Below are 26,295 nucleotides of genomic sequence, written 5' to 3'. Positions count from 1 at the left end.
CACAAGACACCTACAGAATCAACCAGCATTGAGCATGTTACCATTTTCCAGAGCAGTTCTCCAGGGAGCAGATCACTATCCTTTAGCTTTTGTTAGCATTAGCATGCAAGTGACCCATTTCCAGGGAGCCACAGTATCAACTAGCGTTGGCCCAGCCTCTAGATTCCTCCTGACCCAGAATGCCCTCAGTTGAATCTGACGGGAACTAACAAACCACTCCAGACAGCCTCCAGGGGTCAAACAGGTTGTTCTTTCCAGACCAGTCTGTTTGATTGCGTAGTGGGTGGGGAGGTTCCATCTGCGTTATGGTGAGGCGAAGACCCAATGACTTCCTAGTGTCTTCCTGTCAGAGGACAGAGTGATAGGATAGGAGCAGACAGGATGTGCCCAGGGTCACTGCTGCCGAGGGTCAGATAAGAGGCCCCTGGCCCTCACCCTGGGGCCCTGCTCTGCTCATTGGCTGCTAGACAAAACAAACAGGCCTGTTCCAGGGTTAGAGGAGGTAGAGTAGGAGTGGTCACACGGCGTAGTCTGGGATGTCCTCTAGGGGGCGCCCCCACACAGGTGAGTTCTGGGACAGGTGACTGCGGGAAACTCTTGTTCTTCACCTCCCTGGTCCGCGGAGCATGGATCACTGTTTTACTGAGTGTGCGTGTGCACTTGTATATGCATGTCTGTGTGTGTGTGTTACGGTCTCTCGAACGTGGACCCACAATCAGAGAGCTGGGAGGTGCCGACAGAACGATGCATGCGGGAGAAACCGACACCTGGGTGAAGAGCAAACTCTCCCCTCTTGAGTTTGTCGTCTTCCTCTCTGCCTCTCTCTCTCTCTCTCTCTCTCACCCGCCACTTCCCTCCTCCACTGCAGCTCTACAGCCACGCATCACTCTGCCCCTCCTCAGACCTCTCCATCCCTTTCTTTTGTTAAACCCAACCCTCCCAAACTCCAACCAAGACCCCATTTTTTGTTTGTTTATTATTTTACTCCCAGATTTGTTGTTTTCCACATGTTGTGTTGTTGCTTTTTTTTGGAGGTTTTTGTTGTTTGTTTTTGTTTACATTGACCGCTGCGGTTGAGCACACTGTCGGGGCTCCACCAGTCCTATCTGGGGGAGGGAGGGGGGAGGGAATCCAGCCTCTTAGACCATAGTTTATTTGTTCAATCCAGAACCACCTACCCAACATCGTGCTTTAGTCAGGCAGTGATGTTATTAAATTTGCCCCCAATACTGTACTGTATGTGACCACGGTGGCGTACAACTATGTAACCGTGGTCACAAGCCATGTCCTTTTTTTGAAGTATGGAACCATTTAGCGAATCAGCGATCTCCCCTGAGGCCGGCATGGGATTGGCTGGTTGTCTTGAGCAGTGTGCTCTCTTCAGCTCACTGTGTGGATCACAGGGTTTTCATTTTCTGTATTTTTATTATTATTTTGATCCCCCTTTTGCCTATTTATGTATTGTCAGTTTTATTTCCCCAAAACACCGTGTGTTGTACTGGTATGTCACGTAAATCCACTAAAAGGATTACGCCCTTTTTAGGATGTTTTATTACATGTCGCTAAGGATCTGTCTGACTTCTTGATCGATCGATTCTGAATCGATCAACGGAATGCAGTTTGTTATTCCTCATAGTCGTCTAATTTGGACTGAGCATGGTAGTCTGAATTTTTCACTTTGAGTCACTCGAGGTCTCTGTGTTCCAACACAGTTCTAACACCTGCTGTAAGACTCCAATCAGTTACCGCGGATACTGGATGTGTCCTAACTAACACTTCTTCTTAAACAAAGCTGTCGACCTCTTAACACCCTTGTCACAAAGACAGAATAGGCCTCTTGACATCTCTTGTAATCTGTTCTAAGCAATAAATCTTTTTCTTATAGACGCTTTCTCATGAGTGTCTACGCACCTGGCTCATGAGCCCCTGGCTCTGTGTTAGTCTTTCCAGGTCTCCATCTATGTTCCGTGTCTTTAACACCTGTCCTGTTGCCGTGTTTCATGTCACACATTTAGATTTGTCCTCCATCGTTTGAGTAAACATTTCTTGTTTTGTTTTTGGTTTGAGATCCGTGTGTTGCCTGTGTTGTTTTAGTTTGTGTTATGAGTTCTAGTTCCATGTGTGTTTGTAGTCATGTTTGTTTTGTGAGTGTTTTAACCCTACCACTTCCTCCTCCTCCTTCTCCTCCTCTTCTTTCTCCTCCTCTCCTCTTTCTCCTCCTCCTCTTTCTCATCCTCTCCTCTTCCTCTCCTCCACCTCCTCTCCTCCTCCTCCTACAGCATCTTCCCCATCGTCGTCGCAGTCGTAGCATGTCCGTTTGCGTCCCCTCCTACTCCTCCGTCCCCCCTCTCCTGACGGCCCCTCCCAAGCCTCCCTCCACCCCTCCTCCGGGCCTGTCCTCCGCCTTGCCGTCCCCGCTCCGGGGCCCCTCTGACAGGGACACGTTTGCGGGCCGCCTCTCTCAGGCCCTGGAGAGTGTCCTGCCCCTGCACTCCACCCCCCCTAGGCAGCGCCAGCGCCGGGCCAGTCTCCCTGCTCTGTTTCACAGCCCTGTATGTTCCACCATCCGTCTGGGTGAACCAGGGCCTGGACAGGGAGGGGGGTGGAGGGAGGATCGGAGAGGAGGGGAGGGTCACCACAGGTTTGCATGTTCAGCATTACAGCCCAGATGCTTTGACACTAATACAAAAAAAAAAAAAACCTGACCTTCCAGATTCAGTGGGAAGACATTTTAACAAATGTCTCGACTGTCTCTTTGTGGCTGTTTGCTGAATGTGAACCTGGTTTTAGGGTACCTCACTGGTGTCTGAATCTAGAGTCTGGGTACTGGTCAGATCAAAGATGGGTTGGCGTAGCGACAGATGAAAAGACGAGTGTCCAGCAATAACTGAGTAAAAACGTACACAGTCGGTAGTGGATAAAATCGATGGCTAAAACAGATGTCCCGTGTGAGAGTTATTTCAGAAGTACAGTAAAACAAAATGACAAAGTACAAAATCTGCTTCCAGCCTAAGTGCCGTACATTCCAAAACCTCTGGTGACCGGGTCAGCCTTAGTTGAATTCAAAAAGAGAGAAGAAAAGAAAGACTATTAGACTGAAGTATTCTGTTTTTTTGTCGTCTACTTTCCCTATTAGCGGCGTTGTTGGATGTCACGCCATGGAGGAGAGACATGTTGATCTTTTGTCACATTGATCACACACTGTTCCTCAACGCTAACAGCCTAGATTGAATCATCCTAATAGGACAGCTTGCCTCTCACATTCAGCCTCCATCTACGTATTCTAACTGAGTTTTGAGAACGGTTTATGGAGCAGAAGAGGCTAGAGTTAACTAAACTGTTGACGTAAACAGGCCAGGTTTGCGCTACTGGTTTTAGCACAGTAGGATACTTTGTCGCAATTTTCAGACACCAGTTAGGAGCCATTATGCCCCAGTCTATCGTCTCTCTCTCTCCCTTTCCCTCTCTGTCTCTCCCTCTCCAGGTGACCTGTGTTCACATTAAATACTGGTCAGCTGGCTTCTCTCCAGCATCTGGACGGGACAGACTGCTGCTCTGCTCCCCAGACAGGGAGGACCGCTCACCCAACAATGAGGAGTTTCACTCCGTCAACTCAGAAAGCTCACTGCTGTTTCCTTTAGACGTTTTGAGAAACGACCTTCCTGTCCTGGTCCAGGAATTAGTCCGCTCCCATGTTGTCTCCTATTATACAGTACACTCAATACTCGGAAGTGACCTTGTTTGGACAACAGGGCTTTGTGTTCCTAGCAGTCACAAGGTACCACATATCTGATTAGATATAGACTAACTAGATTCATGTAGGTATAACCATTCTTTCTGATCTGCCTGTGATGTGGAACATCAGTCCGGATTAAAACGTTGTATCCGCAGGGAAACAAAGGCATTGTGTTTTGCGACAACAGTGCAGTTAAACTCAGATCTTATCTGGTATGAAAAGCGTTCGAATTGTTCTCGGGTCCGCTTCACGGGCCCACATCAAAGCCGTGCGTTCTGTCGTAAACCCTGATCTTCCTGAACGCACGTTGTGGTTAGGAGCTTGAGGGAGTGCTGGGAGAGAGCGTCCCCCCTGTAAGGCAGCTGCTGCAGTCCCGTGGCCTTCCAAGAGCTGGAGAGGCCTGCCATACCTGGATTTAATACCATACCATAGACGCTTTTGTACCTCTGACTGACTGACTGACTGCCTTTCCTCTTACCTGTTCTTCTTACCTGGTTTCTCGTTAGGATCTTTGTTTCTTTGGATGTGGAGTTGTGCTGACAGTAGCTCAGTCAGATTCCTCTCTTTTGAATATGCTGTACCTCTTCGGTGCTGTCTCTCTCTCTTTCTCTCTCTCTCTCACTGTCTCCTTCCTGATGAAGTCGATGTATCTTATGTCACAGCAGCAGCAGCAGCAGCAGCAGTCTCTGCCTCACCCATACAGCACTGGAGGGGGAGGAGGGGGAGGAGGAGGAGGAGGAGGAGGAGGAGGAGGAGGGCCCCCGGCAGGACTCCCGGATCCCCCTCTCTTCTTCTCCATCCCGGAACGACCCATCTCCTTCTCTCCTCCGCCCTCCTGCCCTCCCAAGGCGGCCTACAACAACCAGCGCCGTAAAAGCACGTCCATCCTGGAGGCTCACACGCGACACTTCCAGCCGGCGTACCCCCGCTACGCCAGCAGCCTGCACCCCTTTTCGGGCCTGGAGGTGGACCCCTCCTCCCTCTACCTGATGCCCAGCTACGCCTCCCAGCGCCTGGGCGAGCCCCTGCACCTTCCCGGCCAGTCGGACCCTCTGTACGGGTACAAGGACGTGCGGGCGGAGCAGGAGGAGGTGGCGAGGAGACGGAGCTTAAATCAAGCGGCCCTCCTGGACCACTTTGAGGCGCTGGCGTACGGAGGCTACCCCATGACGGCTCACCAGCTCAACCAAATCAGCTTCCACCAACAGATGCAGGCCGCCGCCGCCTCCCTGGGCTACGACCCCCCGCAGGGCCCCCCGTCATACCTCCACCCCCACATGCAGAGCCACCTGCGGCACAGCCACAGCCCCGTTCCCCAGCTGCCTCCTATGAACGCCCCCTCGGGCCTCCCTTGCTCCACGTCTGACCCCAGCTGCTACCAGCAGCAGCAGCAGCAGCACGCCTCCTTCCCCCTCTCCGCCCCTCCCGTCATGGACCCTCCTCCCCCGGGGAGTGTGTTTGAGTTCCAGTTCCAGAACCTGGCAGACCCGGCCCTCCTGGCCGGCACCAGGCTGTACCGACCCCGCCGCGGATCCATGGACCTCCCCCTGGACGAGGGAGGCGCCGGCGGAGGGTCGGGCTCCGGCTCTGGCACCTTCACTCGCCTGCAGCCGGTGACAGAGGAGCTGTGCAGCTACGTGAGCCCAGAGCTCCCTCTGCCCCCTGGGAGCCTTCTGCTGCACGGAGTCCCCCCCAGGGACCGCAGCCCAGAACCCTCCAGCGACTCCCTGGAGTCCCCTCCCCCACAGCCAACCCCGCACCACGGGGACTCGTCGGCCGCCCAGTCCATCCCCCACCCCTCCTACTACGGCTCGGAGCCTGGGGGAGGCGTCAGCAGCGAGGCCCAGGGGCATCCCCCCAGCCAGCAGACTTTCCTCTACGTGCCGCCCTCCCCCGCGGAGCCCCCCGGGGGGACGGCCACCCACCTCAGCCTCCTCCAGTCCGCCTGGGCCAGGAGAGCCAGTCTCCACGCTGAGCTGGCCTACACCGAGTCCGGGCTGGGATACGGCGATGTCGGGCAGGGCTACCACGACGCCTGCCTGGCCTACCACGATGCGGGGCTAGGCTACCCGGAGTCTGGCCTGGTCATGCAAGGGCCTCTCACACTGGTATAGAGAGACACCCACTACTACTGTATCCTCCTCCCCACATCCCCCCCCCCCAACCCAGCCACCAACCCCACCGCCAAACCCACCCTCATGATCAACCTGATTCAGCCCTCGGTTTCTTTCGACTTTTGGTTGTGATTTTAACCCTTTCCAGCCTTGGAGTAAACTGCCACTTACAGCTGTTTAAATCCCCTTGTTCTCTCATGTGTATTGGTTACAGACCTACAGGAGTGTGTGTGTGTGTATCAGTAAGTAATGTTTTGTCTGTATGTATCATATATGACTATATGGGACAATGTGTGTTTTAAACCAATATGAACTCTGGTATATCAACATATTGAGCATGCAAATCCAAAGTCTAGGTGGCGTGGCCTGTAGAGAGTTAAGCGTCCTGTATCCAGGTGTTTCTCACTGTGAGACAGCCTTGTGCTCCCACTACATGGAAAGAGAACTGGAAACTCGTTTTCCCAAAAATCTGTTAAAGATATCGTCATTATAATCCTCCACTAAAAGCCACTTTGACTTTGCTGATTTATATGATCAAACACACAGAAACATACAACAAAAAGTTGGGGGTTTAGACAGTGCTTATAGGACCCAGGTTGATTGTGGTGTGTCCACAATCACCACACGAGTGAGGATTTGATTTATGTTTCTATATCATTTTTGGTTTCTTTTTTTCTCTCTCACTTTAACAGTTAGGTATCAGTTGTGCAGCACTTATACAAATAGATCTACTTTAAATGGCTGGAAATGGTTAAAATGTTTGTATTTGTTTATTTGTCTTTGTCATGAGAGTGTTAACGAGGCTCCACCTCTGACCGGCAGGTCACCTACAGGGGTCAAAGGTCGCTCATGTCACCCTTAGAGCCCTGTCTTACAGTCCTAATCTTTTTTTTTTTTTTTTTTTTTTTGGCCTTTTCTCTTATTTTTCCCCACTTCTCTTTGTTATGCTTAATGCTGTGAACACCTCTTCTAGTGAAGGCTTGTCACCAAGGTAGGTAGTCTGAAGCTAGAGTTGTGGAGGCCTCTCTTCCTGAAGGGGAGGGCGGGGGTATGTACCTGCTGCCCTCCTGCCCCCTGACAGGAAGGCTTGGCTCCACCACTCTCTAATCACTCCTGTCATTCATTTGAGAGGATGTTTTTTTTTTTTAAGGGACACAACCAACCATGTTTACCTTGGCTCCATTGAGCTGTAACATTCACACAAGCAGCCAATCATCTAGGAGATCCTTTGCATGTCCACTCCCCCCTCACTAACCCAACACTGTGAACCGTTGAAGCTGCTGTAGATGTTTGTGTGTGCCTGGTACCTGGTGTGTGTGTGTGTGTGTGTGTGTGTGTGTGTGTGTGTGTGTGTGTGTGTGTGTGTGTGTGTGTGTGTGTGTGTGTGTGTGTGTGTGTGTGTGTGTGTGTGTGTGTGTGTGTGTGTGTGTGTGTGTGTGTGTGTGTGTGTGTGTGTGTGTGTGTGTGTGTGTGTGTGTGTGTGTGTGTGTGTGTGTGCTCAAAGAGGCCTGAACCACACAGCAGGTGGGAGAGACTGGTTCTTGTGTACACACACACACACACACACACACACACACATGAGAAAGAGCAGCTTTGGTTGGAAGAGAGAGGTACAGATGTGTCACCATCGCACGTCTCTGATTCCCGTCTCCCCCCTCTTTCCTCTCTTGTCTCCCTGCATCTCATCTCACCATCTTGTCCTAGGTCCAGGCTCCAAGCCCACAGCCTAGCTCTGGTCACATGGCCCCCACCTCCCAGCCAGCCACGGGTCTCACACAGCAGGTAAGGACCACACACAGACACACACACACACACACAGACACACACACACACACACACACATGCTGTTTTGGTCATGAGCACTGAGCCTCCTCTGTGTGACAGCTGTGATGTGTTGTAGAGCCTCTCTCTACTTTATTTTCTCGCTCTCATTCCCTCTCTCATTCTTTCTCCTGCTTTCCCTCCCTCTCTCTCTCTCTCTCTCTCTCTCTCTCTCTCTCCCTCTCTCCCTCTCCCTCCCTCCCCCCTCTCCCTCTCCCTCTCTCTCTCACATTGTATTGTTTTTTTTCTCATAGTATGGAGGTTACTGCATCACAGCGCTCCCCTCGCAGGTAGAAAACCAAGTCATCACTCTGAAACTGCCCCGCTAAATATTCCCACTTCCTGTTCCTCTCTGTCTCTCTCTCCCTCGTCACTCTTCAACCTCTCTCGCTCGTTCTCAGGACGGTGTGCGAAAAGGATTCCGATTTGTTGTCCTTCTTTGTAGTTCACCTCAGTTTTGCCCCTCCCTCTTCCTGTCATCCTCTCTCTCGTGCTGTTTTCTCGATCTTGCCCTGTCAGTCCGACAGACTTCCTGTCGGACAGGGAGTATGTGACACCAGATAGTTGTGCAGCCAGCCTAATTTGACAGCATTTCATTAACATGCACTGTGAGTGTACAGCTGTAGGACTTAACCAAATGTTTCATTTACGCAATCTTTACAATTCCCTCTCTTCTGCCCCCCCCACCCTCCTACCCTCTCTCCTGCCCCCCCCCACCCTCCTACCCTCTCTCCTGCCCCCCCCACCCTCCTACCCTCTCTCCTGCCCCCCTCCCCCAGGCTCTGCTCCAGGCCTCGCTGCCCCCCTCCAGCCAGACGCTGGTCTCTCTGCAGCAGACAGGGGGCAGTACTGTCCAGAGCCCTTCTCAGAGCACACTGCATGCCAGCCAGACGCCACAGGTAAGACCACACACACACACACAGACACTGAAACCATCTGTCTCTCTTTCTCTCTATTTCTGTCTAGTTCACACACACACACACAAATACAGTACACAAACAACGGTAGCAGTAGTCTTCACTTGTAACCATAGCGATTGTGTACTGTGTTTTGCATGGTCATCGCTTAAGGATGATGACGGTCTGTTTCTGGTGACTCAACCCTTTCATCATCCTGCCTTTCCATCCTGCTCTCTTTCTCTCTGTCCTCTACCTCATCTGCATCCTCACTGGCATTAAACCTGCCTACCGTGTGTGTGTGTGTGTGTGTGTGTGTGTGTGTGTGTATGCATGTTCTTGTGTGTGTGTGGGTGAGTTGGTTTGCCTGTGTGAGCATGCATGTGCATGTTTGTTCCTGTGTGTGTGTGCACATGCATGTGTGTGGCGTGTGTATGCACATGCATGTATGTGTGTGGTGTGTGTGTGTGCACATGTATGTGTGTGTGGCCCCAGCTGTGTTCTGGTGATCTGAGCTCATCGGGCATGTCTCCCTCGCCCAGTATCGAGCACCTCTACTGTCTCTACCAGGCAGCCCAGCTGGCCCTGGCCCAGGTACTCTGCCTTACAGGGAGGGAGGGAGGGTGTGTGTGTGTGTAGCCTGCTGGATGTTGTGCTGCTGTTACGTTGTGTGTCCTGTGGTAGTGAACATCCCTCGCTGTCCCTCTGGTGAAATTGCACATGTTTCATCTGCTGGTGTCCAGGTGTTTGACCAGGTGCTTGACCAGGTGTTTGACCAGGTGCCTGTCGTGGTTTGTGAACTGTTGTGTCGTGCTGCTCGCTGCCCCGGGGTCCTACTGCCCCTGTGTTTTATCCTCCCCCTGCTGTGTGCACCCCCCCCCCCCCCCAGACTGATCTGGGACCCTCCCCTCTGTCTTCTCCTGGCCCTTCAGGGGGGAGAGGCTAGATTGTAACCCCAGACAGGTGGGGGGGACCTCCCCTGGCTCTGGGGGGTGACCCGACCTGACCCTGGTGCTCCTCTTCCCACTCCCCAGCCCGCCGGTGTAGCTCCGCCCTCACCTGGACGTCCTGTCTCCCTGGCGCAGGTGCCCCTCACTCCGCCTTCGCTCCCGGTTACCTCGACGACCGGGGTCGTGACCACCCCTCCGGGGAGCGTGGGGTCAGGGACCCTGTTGTCAACGCCCCCCTTAATGTCCGTACATGTAGCCAATCGGTTGCCTCCTACTACCCCGACTACACAAACGATGCCTCAGCCATTGGTCAGCGTGGTGCCTGTCATCAGCGTAGCCCCCCCAGAGCCCTCCCACACTGGAGAAGCCCCGCCCCAGGTACTGATAGACACGCCCCCAACCCTAAAAACCCATTCCACACCACTCGTCTGCCCCACTGCATGACAGACAGCTGAGTGAATTCTAGAATGAATGAAGGAGTCAACGTTGTAGAATGTTGTCTGTACGTTCTGGAACAGTACGGTGCTAGTTTCACGGCGGTCGCCATTGTTGGTATGTGTTCTAGAATGCGCTGTGTTCTACCCCCCTACTGCCTGGGTTAAAGAGTCTAGATTGTTGTGAATGGGAATGAACACCAGATCTTCTAAGTTGTGATGGTAGTGTACTTATGATGGGCTAGCATACACTTTCCTACAGCTGCTCCTGTCATGCTTGAACACTATCCTGTCCTTCCTGCCTCTGTACCTTTCCTCTCAATATCTCCCCTGGCTGCAACATGTGCTGCGTTGCGTGTCCCATGTATGTGATGGTGCCCACCTTTTGTCCCAGACATGCCTGCTTGCCTCCCAGCCTTTGGACCAGTCCCAGTTACAGCTACCGCAAGTGTCCTTGTGTATAGAGAGGTGAGCAGGACACACACTCACACAAGATACAAACAGGAATGTTGTTGTTGTCCTGTCTTTTGGTCTTAATACTTTTCTTATTTCTGTGTGTGTGTGTGTTGCACAGTGGTCATTCGGACGTGGCGTCTGGTCTGAGCGATGGAAACGAGGGCAAGGATGGTCGACAAGAAGGCCGCTCCATCAAGCGGCACCAGCGGAGGTCCGTCCGAAGTCGTTCTGGCCACGAGAAAATCACCAAAGCCAAACTCCTCGTTCTCAATGTGAGGACAACACACACATGAACAGAATAGTAATGTGTAGTTTTCCTATCGTGTCCCCTTCCTTTCCTTGAATTAAAGATTCTTTCTTTATCTTGTCACCCTCCCTCCCTCCGTCTCAGATTTCCAACATGGGAGACAGAGTAGCCGAGTGTCAGCTGGAAACTCACAACAGGAAGATGGTGACATTCAAGTTCGACCTGGACGGAGACAACCCTGAAGAGATAGCACAGATCATGGTATGTCTCTCTGTCTCTCTCTCTCTCTCTCTCTCTGTCTCTCTCTCTCCGTCTCTGTCCCTGACTCTCTCTCCCTCTCTCTCTCCCCCCCTCTCTCTCTCTCCCTCACTCTCTCTCTATCTGTCCCTGTCTCTCTCTCTCTCCCGTCCATGTTAGTTGAGCCGAAGGCTGACAGCTGTTCTGTGGGGTGTGTGTCTCCAGGTGCAGAGTGAGTTCATCCTGGAGAGCGAGAGAGATTCCTTCATCGAGCAGGTCCGTGAGGTCATCGTAACCGCAGACGACAAGGGCCTGGAGAGGGAGGGCAGGAGCCAGGTAGGCCGCATAAGCTCCCTTCACCACCCTTCAGTATGCCACCCTCTGATTGGCGTTCGCTCCTATAACTCGCCTTCCTATTGGTCCACAGTTGATGCGTGACCTGGAGCAGCAGGCTCCGACGTCTTTGTCAACCTTGCAGGGTAAAACCTCCAGTAACCAATCACAGCTCAGCTCTGTCCTTGTCAGGAAGTCACACTTGATGCATAATAATGAGAGCCTTGTACTTTTCTGGCTCTCTAATGTCAATGTATTGATTTAGTTTCTACTCCAGAATGCTACTTAGTGCTGTGTTCAAATCTCCCCTGCCTCCCTCCCTGCCTGCCTCCCTCCCTCCCCCAGGCGTGCAGCCCAGCTCCTCAGCCCAGGTGGTGACGTCTGCAGGTCGCAGGTTCATCGTCAGCCCTGTGCCAGAGTCCAGACTGAGGGAGCAGGGCTTCCCTCCCTTCACACTCACACACGGCACCCCCTCCGGTGAGCACCATGCACACGCTGCCACGCTCCCTGCTTAGGGCCTGGAGAGGACGCACAACTAACTCCGCCTCCTGTGTTTCCCAGCAGCCTCAGCGGTGGGTCTGTCTCAGTCGGCCTCGGCGGTGTCTCTCCAGCAGGCCTTCTCAGAGCTCCGTCAGAACCAGTACGACCCCGGACCCAGCACTGCCCCGGCCTCCGTACACTCCTCCCTGCCTCCTTTCCAGCCCCAGTTCCCCTCCCAGCCCCAGTTCCCCTCCCAGCCCCAGCCCAACAACGACCAATCCTCTCCTCCTGTGTCCCAGGCCCAGCCAGCAGAACCCACACCCCCTACTTCCTCCCCCACCACCACCTTGCCCTCTGTCTGCATCACCCCCCCAGCCTCCACCTCCTCCCCCCTCCACCATCTACCAGACCCCAGCTACACAGGCACCTGTTCCTGCCCAGCCAGACCCCCAGCCTCAACCCCAGCCTCAACCCCAGCCCCAGGTTTCCCAGTCTCAGCCAGTCTCTCAGCCTGTCTCCAGTGTTCCAGCCCCAACCTCCCTGACCTCTCCTCCGGTCCTGACTGCCCTGCCGCCGTCCACCTCCACCCCTCTGCTGAGCAGCTCTGAGAGTGCCAGTGGAGGGAGCTCTGAAGTGACCTCCATCCCTACCTCCACTACCCTCCCCCACCTCACCTCCATCCCTACCTCCACAACCCCCATCCCTACGTCCAGCACTTTCCCTCACCTCACCCCCACCTCCACCCCCTCCATCCCTACCTCCACCACCCTCCCCCACATCACCCCTACCGTCATCCCCACCACCACCCCCATCATCCCGACCTCCTCCTCCACCCTCCCACACCTCACCCCCACCCCAGTCCCCACCACTGCCCCGGGCCTGGCCCCTCCCACATCTTCCTCCGGCTCCTCCTCCTCTGGCTCCTCCTCTTCCTGTGGCCTGCACTCCTCCTCCGTCCCAGCATTGCAGCCCGCCCAGGGCTCCACCCAGGCCCAGGGCTCCACCCAGGCCCAGGGCTCCACCCAGGCCCAGGGCTCCACCCAGGCCGGCCAGATGCTCACTCACTGTGGGGAGTGCGAGGCGGAGGCCCAGGTCAAGGTCAGTGGAGCCAGACAGACAGCGACACCATGCATGGGGTTTGACCTCTATGCAGAGACATCTGGTCATTGTGCTTTTGTTGTATCACTGGGCTCAAACACACTGTGCTTACTGGTGTTTTGAGAAGGGGTATTTGATGTGTGGTAATCAATGGTGTGTGTGTATATATATATATATATATATATATATATATATATATATATATATATATATATATATATATATATATATATATATATATATATATATATATATATATATATTAGAGCCATGTATGTATGTATGTATATGTATTATGAACATAAATACTACTAAGAATGTAAATATTATTATGACTCAACTCTCAAATATTCTTTTGTTATTGTTCGGGCCTTGTCTCATGAACAACCCTGTGACATTGATTATAAATCTTGTGACCCCCCCCCCCCCACACACACACACACACACACACACACACACACACACCAGGTGGATGATATTCAGGCCCTGGACAAGAAGCTGCGTTCTCTCTTCATGGACCTAGGGGGGGGCTCGTCCCAGACCGACCCCTCCACTGAGCCCTCCGTCCCCCCCTCGCTCCCCGGCACCTCCACCCCTCCAGCGGTGTGCTCCACCCCCACCTCCTCCGCAGGCACACCTCTGCCCCCCTCCAGCATGCCTCTGGGCTCTGGGGGCCAGACCCCCGGGGCCCCCCTCACCTCCCAGGGGCAGACTGGTACCCCGGCCTCCTTCAGCCAAACCACCCCGGGAAAAACCCCCCTGTCCAGGACCACGGTGAGTCCACTGATGTGATGTACACTAACCAGGCTAGACAGGGTCAGCACTTTGCAGGCGTAGGCTGTGAGCTGGAAGGAAGACGGTATCATTTGACTTTTGTAACCCAGTAATCATAATCGTTTATTTGTATCACACAATCATAGTTGCAGATTTCCTTTCTAACTCCTTCCCTCATGAACTCTTTTCTGTGGATCTCTGCATGCCCTCGTAACATCTATCTGAATGAGCCTGCCAGGTTATCTGGGATGGATTTGACAACTTTGATCAATGCTGCATGCCTCTATAGTGGTCTGTGTATGTGCCACGCTCTCCATCTCTCTCTCACTCTTCCTCCCTCTCCTTCTGTCTTTCTGTCCATCTCTCTCTCTGCATCTCTCCCTCTCTCTCTCTCTCTCTCTCTCTCTCTCTCTCTCTCCATCTCTCTCTCTGCATCTCTCCCACCCACTCTCTCTCTCTCTCTCTCTCTCTCTCTCTGCATCTCTCCCTCTCTCTCTCTCTCTCTCTCTCTCTACATCTCTCTACCTCTCTCTCTTTCTGTCCGTCTGTCTGTGTTAAGTTTTCATCCCTCTGTCCTTTAGCAGGTGTTGCCAGTGGCTTCAGATCAGGCTGTCTCTCCTCCCTCAGAGCAGCTGTCACCCTTCCCTGGACCCTGTCCCACTCAGGTGCCCCCCTCCCTCTCTTCCTGAGAGCTCCTTCCATCCCTCGCTGCTCCCCGTGTATACCTCTCTCTCTGTCTCTATACCCCTCTCTCTCTGTCTCTATACCCCTCTCTCTCTGTCTCTATACCCCTCTCTCCCTCTCTCTCTGTCTCTATACCCCTCTCTCTCTGTCTCTATACCCCTCTCTCTCTGTCTCTATACCCCTCTCTCTCTGTCTCTATACCCCTCTCTCTCTGTCTCTATACCCCTCTCTCTCTGTCTCTATACCCCTCTCTCCCTCTCTCTCTGTCTCTATACCCCTCTCTCTCTGTCTCTATACCCCTCTCTCTCTGTCTCTATACCCCTCTCTCCCTCTCTCTCTGTCTCTATACCCCTCTCTCTGTCTCTATACCCCTCTCTCCCTCTCTCTCTGTCTCTATACCCCTCTCTCCCTCTCTCTCTGTCTCTATACCCCTCTCTCTCTATATATATACCTCTCTCTATATATGTATATAAATACACCTCTCTTTCTCTTACCTCTCTATATATAGCTCTTTATATATATATATATATATACCTATCTTTCTCTATATAAGTATATATTCCTCTATATATATATATACCTATCTATATATATATATATATATATATATATATATATATATATATATATCTTTCTCTATATGTATACCTATCTATTCTCTCTCCACCTCTTTCTCTCTAAACCCACTCACCTTATCCTCCTTCTTCTCCTCTTCATGTTTCCTGCACCTCCCCCCCCCTCCTGTGGTGTTTGTGTGAGTACCCAGACAGACCGATCAGTGCATGAAGACAAGGTCCAGTGACCTGCCACAGACCTTAGAGCAAATCTTCAACAACAACCCAAATATAATCATGTGTGCTGTACGATTTTTTTTTCCCCATCTGTCTTCATAAGAGTAATAGATGTGATTGAAGTGAATGTGTAGTGTTAGCGTTTGGGAAAGACCGCGTTCCCCAGCTCTGGCAGGGCTCTGACCTGGTCCCTCCCCCCTCCTCTCTGACCAGAAAGCTGGGGAGGAAGGAGCACGTGACCAGCCCCCTGCACACCCACCGTCACATTCATGAAAGACTGAAAGAGATTTTTCGTAGCTTGTGAGATTCGCGTGGGAACACTGTGACTTTGATTTGGTCTTATCGAATCATAACACAAGTGCACACGAACCGTACGAGTGCTTAATGATTCGATTTGTGGATGGAAGAGAGGGAAGAGTCACATGGCCCGGTCGTCCTGCAGTGCTTGTGATTGAGCATCGAGGATTTGATATCCGCACAGATTACCACTGCTGTTCACGTAGACTGACTGTTTGCCTTGTTTTGTCTGCAGTATGTTGGAGTGACTATGCATTCCCATGACAGTTTGTATGCATGCAAGTTTGGGTCTGCTAGCGAGTCTGCATTACATTTGCACCAGTGTGCGTGTGTGTATTAGTGTGTTTCATCAGTTTAACTGATGTTGCCCCCCTGCCCTCCTCCACAGTCCCAGCAGCCCCTGGAGGACTTGGACGCCCAGCTGAGGAGAGCCCTGAGCCCAGAGACGGTGCCGGTGAGCAGCATCACCACCCAGGTGAGAGCACAGCGCCCCATCAGGCTTGGAGGAACCCTACGGTCTAAGGTTGAAACAGATTCAGATGAACAGCTATGAGGACGTGTTTTTTCGCTTGTGTTTTCATACATGCATAAGGTCTATGTGACTCACTCCTCGTCCACTGCTAGTGTAAACATCCTTAAAATACACTTAAAATATCCTTTTAAATATCCTTTTAAATCCTAACCGCTGCTCTCCAAGCTAACTGTGTCACCGTGACCGTGTTCCCACTGCAGTCCTCGCTGACAGGCATGCCCGCGGGAGGACAGCCAGGTATGTGTACAGCAACAACCTCGTCGCTCTTCAGAGACATCCTTAACTGACCGCTCACTAAGCCGTGACGAGCTCAGTTCATCGTGTTGGAGGTCGCTAGCTGGATTGAGTCGTGCTCCTTCACTAAAATCATTATATTTGGTGTATTTGATCAGTTTATCATCTTCGGTGTGTGTGTGTGTGTGTGTTTCATCCAGTTTGTGGATGGTTAAATCATTTCCTGTTGTGTGTCAGTTCCCTTCTCTCTAGAAGGAGAGATGGTGACGTCGCCCCCTGCTGGTGGTGTTAAAACACTGGGCCGCTTCCAGGTGAGACGATGCTTCTCTCTGCTCCTGGACATGTGACCCTGACCTGAAGTAAACCTCCCAGTGTGAGATTCAGACCGGAACCTTCTTCTCTTGTTGAGTCAGTAATACGTTTCCTCTGTGTCTTCTTCTGTCTATCTGTTCTTCTCTCTCTCTGTGTGTGTCTCTCTCTTTCCATCTCTCTCCCTCTCTCTTCACATCTCTCCCTCTCTCTCCATCTCTCGCTCTCTCTGTTTCTCTCTCCATCTCTCTCTTTTCTTTCATCCACCAGGTTTCTGTGACTACCGACGAAGCCACCATCCATGCTCGTCCCTGCTCCTCCTCCACCTCCTCCTCCTCCTCCTCCTCCTCAAGCCCAGAGAGCACCCTGCACAAGGTCTCCTCCCCCCTGAGGGGGAGGGTGGGAGACACGGTGGACGGGCCTCCTCCTCAGGCCTCCAGACACGCCCCCGGCCCCAGCCCCGCCTCCCCACAGCCCACCACCATTGGACGTTTTCAGGTGACCACCAACACCGAGGCCCGGGTTGGACGCTTCTCCGTCAGTCGTGCCCATGATGAGGCTGCGGAGCTGGGCATGGGGCAGACACCCGCTGCCCAGGCTAATGGGCCTAGCTCCCCTTGTGGCAGCCCTGAGCTGAGGGCCTCACTGCCCAGCCTCAACAACTCCTACAACTCCTACATCAGCAGCGACAACGACTCTGAGTTTGAAGACGAAGACTTCAGGAGAGAAATCAGCCACCTAAGAGAAAAGTAGGCCGGTTGTTTATGATCAGAGGAGGAATTAGGGAATAAATGATATTCTACCAGACAGTGTTTATTGTTTACATGAATCCATATAGCCTCTCATCCTCTTCTTCCACCTCCTCTTCCTCCTCCACCTCCTTCCTCCACCTCCTCTTCCTCCACCACCTCCTCCTCTTCCTCCTCCACCTCCTCTTCCTCACCTCCTTTCTCCACCTCCTCTTCCTCCACCACCTCCTCCTCTTCCTCCTCCACCTCCTCTTCCTCACCTCCTTTCTCCACCTTCTCTTCCTCCACCACCTCCTCCTCTTCCTCCTCCAGGCACATGAAGGAGATCCAGCTGCTCCACTCCAAGCAGAAGGGGGAGATCGACAGCTTGTTCGCCAAACTGGGCAAGGTTCCCCCGGCTGCTATAGTGCCCCCGGTGGTGACACTGTGTGGGCGCAGGAGACGCCCCACCAAGAGCAAGAGCAGCAAGTCCAGCCGTGTGAGCTCTAACCAGGGCAACAGGAGCCCCCTGCAGCCAGGTACACACACTCTCACACACACACACACACACACACACAGGGAGCAGAGGTACACTAGCACACCTGGTGTCTCGTGCACTCTGGCAGGCTGGGTCAGCACAGTGGAGTCTAGTCTCAGCTTTTGACTGGTTTAGTTTCTCTGGGGGAGATTTTCTGCACCTCCCCCCCCCCCTCCCCACTCTCCAACTATGGCACCCCCGCCCCCACCCCCTCCCCCCCCCCCCCTAAATGATACAGTCTGCTGTATTGTTTATAATTTAACCCTGCACTTTGCCCACACTTTGACTGAGCGTGTGCGAGCGCTGTGCACGTCGCGCACGTGTGTGTGTTTGCTCGCACACGCTCAGAGGCTTCTCCCTCTTTCCCTCACTGCTTCCCCTGTGTGCTGCCCGTGTGTGTGTGTGTGTATCCCGTGTGTGTGTGTGTGTGTGTGCGTTTAGGCAGCACTTTATCTGCCCAGAGCGTGCCCTCGGTGTTCACCCCCCAGCAGGGCCTACAAGCACCAGGGTACGGGGTGCCTGGGGGGGCGGGGGGGCTGGCCGACTCAGGGGGAAACCCCCTGCTGCTGCCCCTCAAGCCCTCCCCCTCCAGCGAGAACTTCTACTCGGCCTACACCAGCGAGGCAGCACTGTCTGTGCCCAGCCTGTGTGCTCCCACCCCAGGTATGCCCTGCGCCGCCAGCCCCAGGCCTCACCCTCACCCCCAGCCCCACAAGGCCTCAGTCCCAGATCCTTCCGCCCTCAGAAAGGAAATCCAGCCAGTCAGATACAAACCCTCCCATTGGACAGGGTGTTGTAGATAGACCGTCCTCTGATTGGTCAGTGCAGCTCACTGTAAGGCACTTCTCTCCACCGCCGTCTCTCTTTGAATTTCTACATCTATCTTCCTCTTCCTCTCTCTGCCTCTGTGTCTCTCTAGCACAGCTTACTGACTGTTACATTCTTACTGTGGATATGTGTTCCCCTCCTTCTCTCCTTTCCTTTTGCCACCCATCCTCTTTTTCTCTCTTTTTTTCTCCCACACCCTTTCTCTATCTCTCTAACTTTCTCTTTTATCTATTCCTCTTCCCTTCCTCCCTTCCTCTCTCTTCCCTCTCTCTCTCTGTCTCTCCCTCTCTCTCCCTCCCTTCCTCTCTCTTCTCCCTCTCTCTCCCACCAACCCTCTCTCTCCCTCCCTGTCTCTCTCTTCTCTTTCTCCCTCTTCCTCTCTCTCCCACCAACCCTCTCTCTCTCCCTCCCTCCCTGTCTCTCTCTTTCCTCCCCCACCCACCCATCCCTCCCTGTGTCCTTATCTTCCTCTCCTCTCCTTTCTCTCTGTCTTGTTTTTGTGCCACAGGCTGTGTAAAGTTCAGCTGTGGTGCGGAGAGCGTGAGCTTCAAGCCGGGGGGCAGGAGGACGCGCTTTCTGAGTACGCCGTGCTTGGCTCTTTGTGTGTAACGCTTTATCTTTCTTTCTCTATCTCTCACTCCCTTTTTTCTCTTAAATGAACTGACCGTTAACTTCCGGGGGGGGTCTTCCTAGGGCCCCTCCCTCCCTCCTCCTCCTCCTCCCTCAAATCTCCATCTCAGATCCATCCATACTCACCCCCGACTTTCAAGCAGACCAGTCTGTCCAGTTTGAAGGCTCATTCACAAGCAGACATGTAAACATGTACACTAGACTAGCCCAGCCAGGCGGCTCCCTTCCCAGTCATCTCCCAAACCTCATCTTACCTCTGACGCCGCTGACCCTCCTCCAGCTGGTACTCCACATTTCCCACCTCCTCCACCCTGTACCTGTACCGTCCTACTGCACCGTCAGGTCACCCTCCACCCCCGGCCCTGTTTGGCTGGTGCCTCTCATCGTCCCACCTCTCAGGATGAGAACTCCTCCGGCACGCAGGGAGTCAGCCTGTGTCAGAGCCTCTTCAGGAGCATGGGTCCTCGTCAGGGGAAATCACCACGTTCAGGGAACAGCAGCCACAACATTCCAGTCTTCCAGCTAAGCTGAAGACACACGTCAGACTTGCCTGGTCCTCGTCTGTTCAACCCACCTGACACCTGCCAGGCCCCCCTCTTGCCGCTCAGAGGGGGGCCACGGGGGCTGTCCTGCAGTAGGCAGCCCCTGGGACAGAGGAACAGTTAGAAGGTTGTACATGCTACGTGCATGTGCCGTGGTCTTTCCGCAGATCCACTGTAGAACTGGTGCCGTTTCACTCCAACGCCCCCTACTGCCCCACCTCACTCTCCTCCACCCAACCCTATCCCCCGTCACTTGTGAAGGAGGGGTGGGTAGGTGGGTGAGGCACTGGGGTGTGTAGATGGGACTCGGGTGGTGGAGGAGGAGCAGTGCATGTTATAAACGCTACTCCTCCCAGAATGCATTGTTGATTGCTGTGTGTGTGTGTGTGTTGTGGTGGTGGGGGGGGTGATCAGAGATTAACTGTTGCCTCTCTCCCATCCTCACATTTCTCCTCACCCCAGGGAAGATGGTGAAAAAAGTCTGCCCCTGCAACCAGCTCTGTAGTAATTATCTCTCTTTCTTCACTTCTCCCTCCTTGACCTTTCACCCCTGACCCCTTGTGCCTGTCGCTTTGCCTGTCTGTGCCTCCCTGGTTGCCCCCACCCACCCACTCTCTCTCTCTTTCTCTCTCTTTCTATTTCTCTCTCTCTCCCTTTGTTTCATGGCTGACTGGAGCATTCTTCTAGTGTGTCTCATTCATCCTTCCTACACACACACACACACACACACACACACACGACCACATCAGACCCAATTTGTGCATTTCCTTCTCAACTGTAGAATTCTTTATGTATGAATGTGCCCAAATTTGAGCATGTGATAGCTTTTCCAGTGTGCTTTGACCTGTGTGTCTGTGTGTGTGTGTGTGTGTGGGAATCTCTTTAAAGCATTTACAGTAACTGACTCAGATCTCCTAGACGACAGTGCAGTGTTCCTCTCCAGTGGCTTTTGAACAGCCAGACTCTCTAATGCACCTAAAGTATCCATGGAGCGAGCCCCAACCACAAGCCCTGTTAAACACACACAAACACACACACACCCCAGTTATCCCTTTAAGAGTCCCTGTAACCCTGATGTGGTCTAGATGTGGTTGCAGGGTCTCTTCAGCTCTAGACCCGCTCACAGACTGTGTTTTAGGTGAACGGATTCTAGTAAAACATTGCTAAAGTCAGGCTATGGAGTGCTTTGCTTCCCCCCCTCCCTTCCAGAGCATGGCGTGTTGTTCAAACTCCATCTCCCAGAGTTCCACTGGGCCTGCAGGCAGCCATGACTCAGTGTCTCATCTCCCCCTGTTCTCACTTCCTTTCATCCTGTCTTAATTACGCTCCATAATTATTATTTTTTTGTATTTTTACTTGACTTCTCCTTTGTCCTCTTGTTTTTTTGGCTTGGCCATTCAGCTTTCCTAAACATAAATCAGTGTGTGTCTGCAGCTTTCTGTTCAGCTGAGCAGGCAGAGAGAATCCCTCTGTGTTCTGGGTTCATGCTTATATTAGCACCACCATTTTTATTTTCTGAGGAAATACGGTGTGTTCGGGCAGAACGCCTCATCATTCAGCCCATCTCCACGAGCAGTAGTAGTGCAGGGTCGCCATCTACTGGCCATACAGCAAACAGCACCCTCATTGGAGGTTATAATATTTTAAAATATCTAATTATATTTCTCTTTCTCTCTGTCTTTCTTTTATTCTCCTCCCCCTCTCCGTTCCCACCACCTCCATCTCTCCCTCTGTCTCCCCCTCTGTCTCTCCCTCGGTCTCCCCCTCTGTCTCTCCCTCGGTCTCTCCCTCGGTCTCCCCCTCGGTCTCCCCCTCGGTCTCCCCCTCTGTCTCCCCCTCTGTCTCCCCCTCTGTCTCCCCCTCTGTCTCTCCCTCTCTCCCTCTCTCTCTCCCTCTGTCTCTCCCTCTCTCTCTCCCTCGGTCTCTCCCTCGGTCTCCCCCTCTGTCTCCCCCTCTGTCTCCCCCTCTGTCTCTCCCTCTCTCTCTCCCTCTGTCTTTCTCTCTCTTATTCCCTCTATCCCACCCTCCTCCACAGGGACGAGCAGCACCAATGCGGTTAGTGGGCCGGGCCAGGGCTCCATTCAGAACCACGGGCTGCCCTCCGGGACCAGCCTCCAGAGCCAGGCCAGCGGGCCGACCCCGGCCCAGCTCCCCAGCGCTGACCCCCAGGGCCGCAAGGGCACCTTCACTGACGACCTGCACAAGCTGGTGGATAACTGGGCCCGTGACGCCATCAGCCTGTCGCAGGGCAAGAGGGGCTCTAGACAGCAGCAGCCCCCCTCGCAGGGTCACAGCTACGAGGTGACCACCACACACACACCTGATAACACTTATACACACACACACCTGCTAACACACACACACACCTGCTAACACTTATACACACACACACACACACCTGCTAACACACACACACACCTGCTAACACACACACACACCTGCTAACACTCACACACCTGCTAACACGCACACACACCTGCTAACACTTACACACACACACCTACAAACACACACACACACACCTGCTAACACACACACACACACACACCTACAAACACACACACACACACACCTGCTAACACTTACACACACACACACACACACACCTACTCACACACACACACCTACTAACACTTACACACACACACACCTGCTAAAGAGCCCCACTCACAGCCCTGTGTTCCTCCCCCAGGTGATCCAGTCAGCCAACGCAGGCAGGAAGTTCTCAGCTCCCGCTCAGCTGAGCCCCAGCCTGGGCTCGTCTCACCTGGCCAGCGCCCCTGCTACCTCTCTGACCGCCCGCAAGGGCTCCCTCTGCCCCCCCGCCGCCCAGCCCCAGTACGCCTACCCCCCCTCCGCACCTTACAGCGCACAGTGGGCCGCCCCCTCCCACCCCCAGGCCGGCCTGCTGGCCTCCTCCCAGCCCCTGGGGCCCTACCCCGCCTCCGGGAGCTCCGCGGGGCCCGGACAGCCGGCCCTGCAGGCCTTCCACATTAGCACTTTGCAGAAGCCCGTCAGCAACCCTGGGGGGCCAAACCTGAGGACCACGTAGGACTGGGTTCCTGGTCTGGGGGGGCTGGGGTCCTGGTCTGGGGGGGGCTGGGTTCCTGGTCTGGGGGGGGCTGGGTTCCTGGTCTGGGGGGGCTGGGTTCCTGGTCTGGGGGGGCTGGGGTCCTGGTCTGGGGGGGCTGGGTTCCTGGTCTGGGGGAGCTGGGGTCCTGGTCTGGGGGGGCTGGGTTCCTGGTCTGGGGGGTCTGGTCTGGGGGGTCTGGTCTGGCTCTAAGATCCCGACCCTGAACTGACACTGGGACTTGGAACAGAGGCTGAGACTGATACAGACTTGGAGAATGACACAAAGAGAAGGAAAGGGGGGGGCATGGTTGGATAGAGGGCTTTATGAGTGACATGAGGAGGAACAGGACGAGACGGTACAGCGGGGTGAATGCTCTAGAAAACCAAATGGACGAGGGGTGCAATCTCACGTGGCCAAAGAGGGTGTGCTTGTTATGATAGCCCAGGTTCTGAGTGGTAGTGGGACAGTCTTAAAGGGGGAGGAGCCCTGGGCTGGGCTGCAGCTAGCTGACCTAAGAAGAAATAGAAGATGTCCCTTTCTATCTCCCCCTCCTCCCCTCCTCTCCTCAACCCCCCCGCCTCCCCCACATCTAGCAACCTAGCTGAGCTATCACCTCCAGCCAACATCCCCTATGCTGTCCATTCGTCACAGTACTAGATCCAGGTTACAGTACTAGAGGACTGGACCAGCTGTGACTGTAGCTCTCTAGCTGGATGTCCAGTAGTAGGGTTGTTGTTCCACCCACGCTGGTTTACCACCTAGAAACAAGCAATGTTCGGGCTGTGCGCCATCCATTAATATGTGCTTTTGGATTGGTGTCTCCCTAGTAACCCTGCAAACCCCCCCCCCCTTCCCCCCCTGCCGTTTGATGCAATAATGACCTGAGGGGTAGGACCTTAAAACCAACTTTAGTTGTGAAAGTGAACCAATACCAGTGGCCTTCAACAGAGTGAAACCCATGTACAGAATGTCTGTTCCTCTTTTTTAGAATGTTGGTTATGATTCCATTTGTGTTTGTTGTTGTTGTTGTTGTTTATTTGGTTGCGTTTGTTTTGTTTTTTGTCCTCACTGCCCCCCGCCCCCCTTCTCGCAGGCCTTCTTGCAGTAGAGTTGAGAGGTTTGCTGTGACAAGCTTCCACCTTCAAGACTCCTCTTATCCTCTCTCTCCTTGACTAGGACTACAAGTCACTCCAAAAACTACATATCCCTAGTGTCATCATAGCCTCTCCATCTCAAAAGGTTCAGAGCAAACTCCCAATATTCCACAACCCCTCTTCAATGAGAGATAGATATACATGCAGGTGGAGAGATGGTAGAGGGATGGAGGCGTAAAACGGTAGAAAGAGAGAAATTAGGAAAGAGTGAGAGATGAAATAAAGTTGATGGCTTTCAGAAGGCGACCAGGGGAAGACCAGGCGTAGGTGATGGACCAGGGGTTAGTGATGGAACAAGGGGGCCTGTCTGCTCTGCGTGGCCCAGTGAGGGGGAGAGGATTAGAGGGGTCTATAAGGTGGGCAAACAGCTTTCCTGTCTCTCTTAACACATGCACAAACACACACACACACGCTTTTCTGGAGAGCCTAGAACCTGTAACAAAGGCTTTAAACCGACCTAGTAGGCTGACTAATGTAAGAGCTTCTATATTCATGTCAGCGTTAGGACAGGGGCTGTTCCTGGGATTATGTGTACATTATTATTATTATTGTTGTTCTTCTTATAATTATTATTCTATTTAAGAGACAAAGATGTATTCTGTTATGGACCTGTACTTACCCATCAGTTTTGATGTTGAAACACTGTGATTACTATAAATGTTGTTGGACAACATTAGAAAACAAGAAAAGGAGGATGAGTAAGTGCTGTGGTGTCAGGGCTGTTGGTAGTAAGGCTAGCTATTTCCATACATAGTACTTAGATACAGAAACACTTTACCTTGTTGTCCCTTTCTACTCTTTATATTAGATAAATGTGAATGTATAAAAACAACAAAAAATGACGTCAAAAAACACGGTTTCAATTAACGTACTTGAATAACTGCTCTGCTCTCATCCTCCGCCCCTGTACAGCCCAGTGAGCTCACTGGAGTTCTAGTGCCTTGCATCCTTTCTTTTGTTTGGGGGGGGGACAGACAGACGGAGGGGGGAGAGATGTGGGGGGCGTTCCTTGGTGCCATGTTTTTGTTTTCTCTGGCTGATCCTCCAGAGCCGGAGAGCCAGGTGTGTCGCGGTCCTCGAGGCTGTGGGGTGGGGTGGGGTGATGGAGATGTAGGCAGCTGAGTGCTGCCCTCCTCAGGGGACCGGCCCAGTCAGGTTCATCACGCTGTTGTCCCGCTCCGTATCAGATTCAGGAGGCCCAGAACTGAATAACACAACCACATCTGGAGGAGGGCGCTTCCCTCCCTGTGGCTGGGTCTGCTTTCAGACAACAGACACTGGAACCATTGGTTCGATATACGGATAGCTGGTAGACCACTAGGGGGGGATGTTAGTACAGGAGCCTCCACTGTGTGTGTTTGGTGCCCGACACACAGGTGGAGAAAGGCCTTGTGTTGGTGAGAGGAGGGCAGAGAGGAAGGCTGACTCAGAAAGTAGCAGAGAAAAGAAATTAGCGATGCAAAAGTGTGAATGGCATAGTGGCTTCTAGTTAATATACACGTCTGTGTGTGTGTGAGGTACCAGGTACCCAGCTGGTAGCATTAACCAGTATCAGAGGTAGTTGTAGATGTGTGTGATGGCAGGGGGAGGAGTCTCACCGACACAAGGCTGGCCCAGACTAAAGAAGCACTCACAGCGGAGTCACAATGGACAACACACCTCAACAGTCAAGCATTCTGTCCTCTCTCACTTCTCTCTCTCTCTCCCCTCTCCCTGTCCTCTCTCTCTCTTCCTCTGTCCTCCTTTTCCTTCTCTTTGTTAGTCTATCTTCCTCTCTCTCCTTCTCCCCCCCTCCTCCCTCTTCTTTTACCCTCCTTTCTCAGTCTGTCTCTTCGGTCTTTCTCCACCTGGATCGTTTCTTTCTGCCTTTGACCACTCGGGTCTGCTGTGTTTCTGACCCCCCAGGATGTTGTTGTTGAGGTAAAGTTCTGGTCCGATCTGGACCGTCACATCTTCCCGAAACATAAATCATCATCAACCGCAGAAGCTGGAGGTTCACGTGTCGTAGAGAAGTGGAAGTGGATGTGAAACTCTGAACTACTGAGATCTGACACAAGATTACCACCCAGTGGTCTGCAGCAAGGCTGCCTGCTACACAAGTAACTCAACTTCAAACAATAGGCATTCTTAAGCAAACATTTGTCCTTTTGGGAGTCGCTACAGTATGTTGTTGTGATTATGGATGTCTATAAAGTATGTAAAGAAATATACAAAACAAACTGAACAAAGTTTACTTTCATGCGTTGGCTTTGTAGAATGCTGCTTTGTTGGTTAGATGGAGGTGGTTGTCCTCCTCTCCCTTAGATCCCAGAGCAGCGCTGCATTAGCACATTAGGTCAAAGGTCAAAGCTGTGAACTTCCAACATGATGCCACTTTGC

The 26,295-nt window shown here is 52.9% G+C and overlaps 1 protein-coding gene across 1 annotated transcript in view; it reads left to right on the top strand.

Moving 5' to 3' along the window:
- Window positions 1–22,757, top strand: part of wnk1b (WNK lysine deficient protein kinase 1b) — a 68,409-nt gene extending 45,652 nt beyond the window's left edge. Inside the window, 24 exon segments of the mRNA XM_084701083.1 lie at window positions 4,402–5,844; window positions 7,555–7,632; window positions 7,926–7,961; window positions 8,451–8,570; window positions 9,602–9,895; window positions 10,346–10,419; window positions 10,526–10,679; window positions 10,799–10,915; window positions 11,117–11,227; window positions 11,319–11,370; window positions 11,570–11,701; window positions 11,786–12,312; window positions 12,314–12,802; window positions 13,271–13,576; window positions 14,158–14,241; window positions 15,737–15,823; window positions 16,081–16,117; window positions 16,352–16,425; window positions 16,694–17,172; window positions 17,485–17,690; window positions 18,131–18,352; window positions 20,152–20,193; window positions 21,725–21,990; window positions 22,382–22,757. Of these exon segments, the coding sequence (XP_084557209.1) occupies window positions 4,402–5,844; window positions 7,555–7,632; window positions 7,926–7,961; window positions 8,451–8,570; window positions 9,602–9,895; window positions 10,346–10,419; window positions 10,526–10,679; window positions 10,799–10,915; window positions 11,117–11,227; window positions 11,319–11,370; window positions 11,570–11,701; window positions 11,786–12,312; window positions 12,314–12,802; window positions 13,271–13,576; window positions 14,158–14,241; window positions 15,737–15,823; window positions 16,081–16,117; window positions 16,352–16,425; window positions 16,694–17,172; window positions 17,485–17,690; window positions 18,131–18,352; window positions 20,152–20,193; window positions 21,725–21,990; window positions 22,382–22,741 (5,790 nt within the window). The 3' untranslated portion in view covers window positions 22,742–22,757.
- The last annotated feature ends 3,538 nt before the right edge of the window (window positions 22,758–26,295 follow it).

This window comes from Hypomesus nipponensis, chromosome 7 (genome assembly GCF_054491055.1).
Source record: "Hypomesus nipponensis isolate SF chromosome 7, ASM5449105v1, whole genome shotgun sequence".
Classification (NCBI taxonomy): Eukaryota; Metazoa; Chordata; class Actinopteri; order Osmeriformes; family Osmeridae; genus Hypomesus; species Hypomesus nipponensis.
Note: the sequence above shows the minus strand (reverse complement) of the source record. Positions and strands in the feature narration are given on the sequence as shown.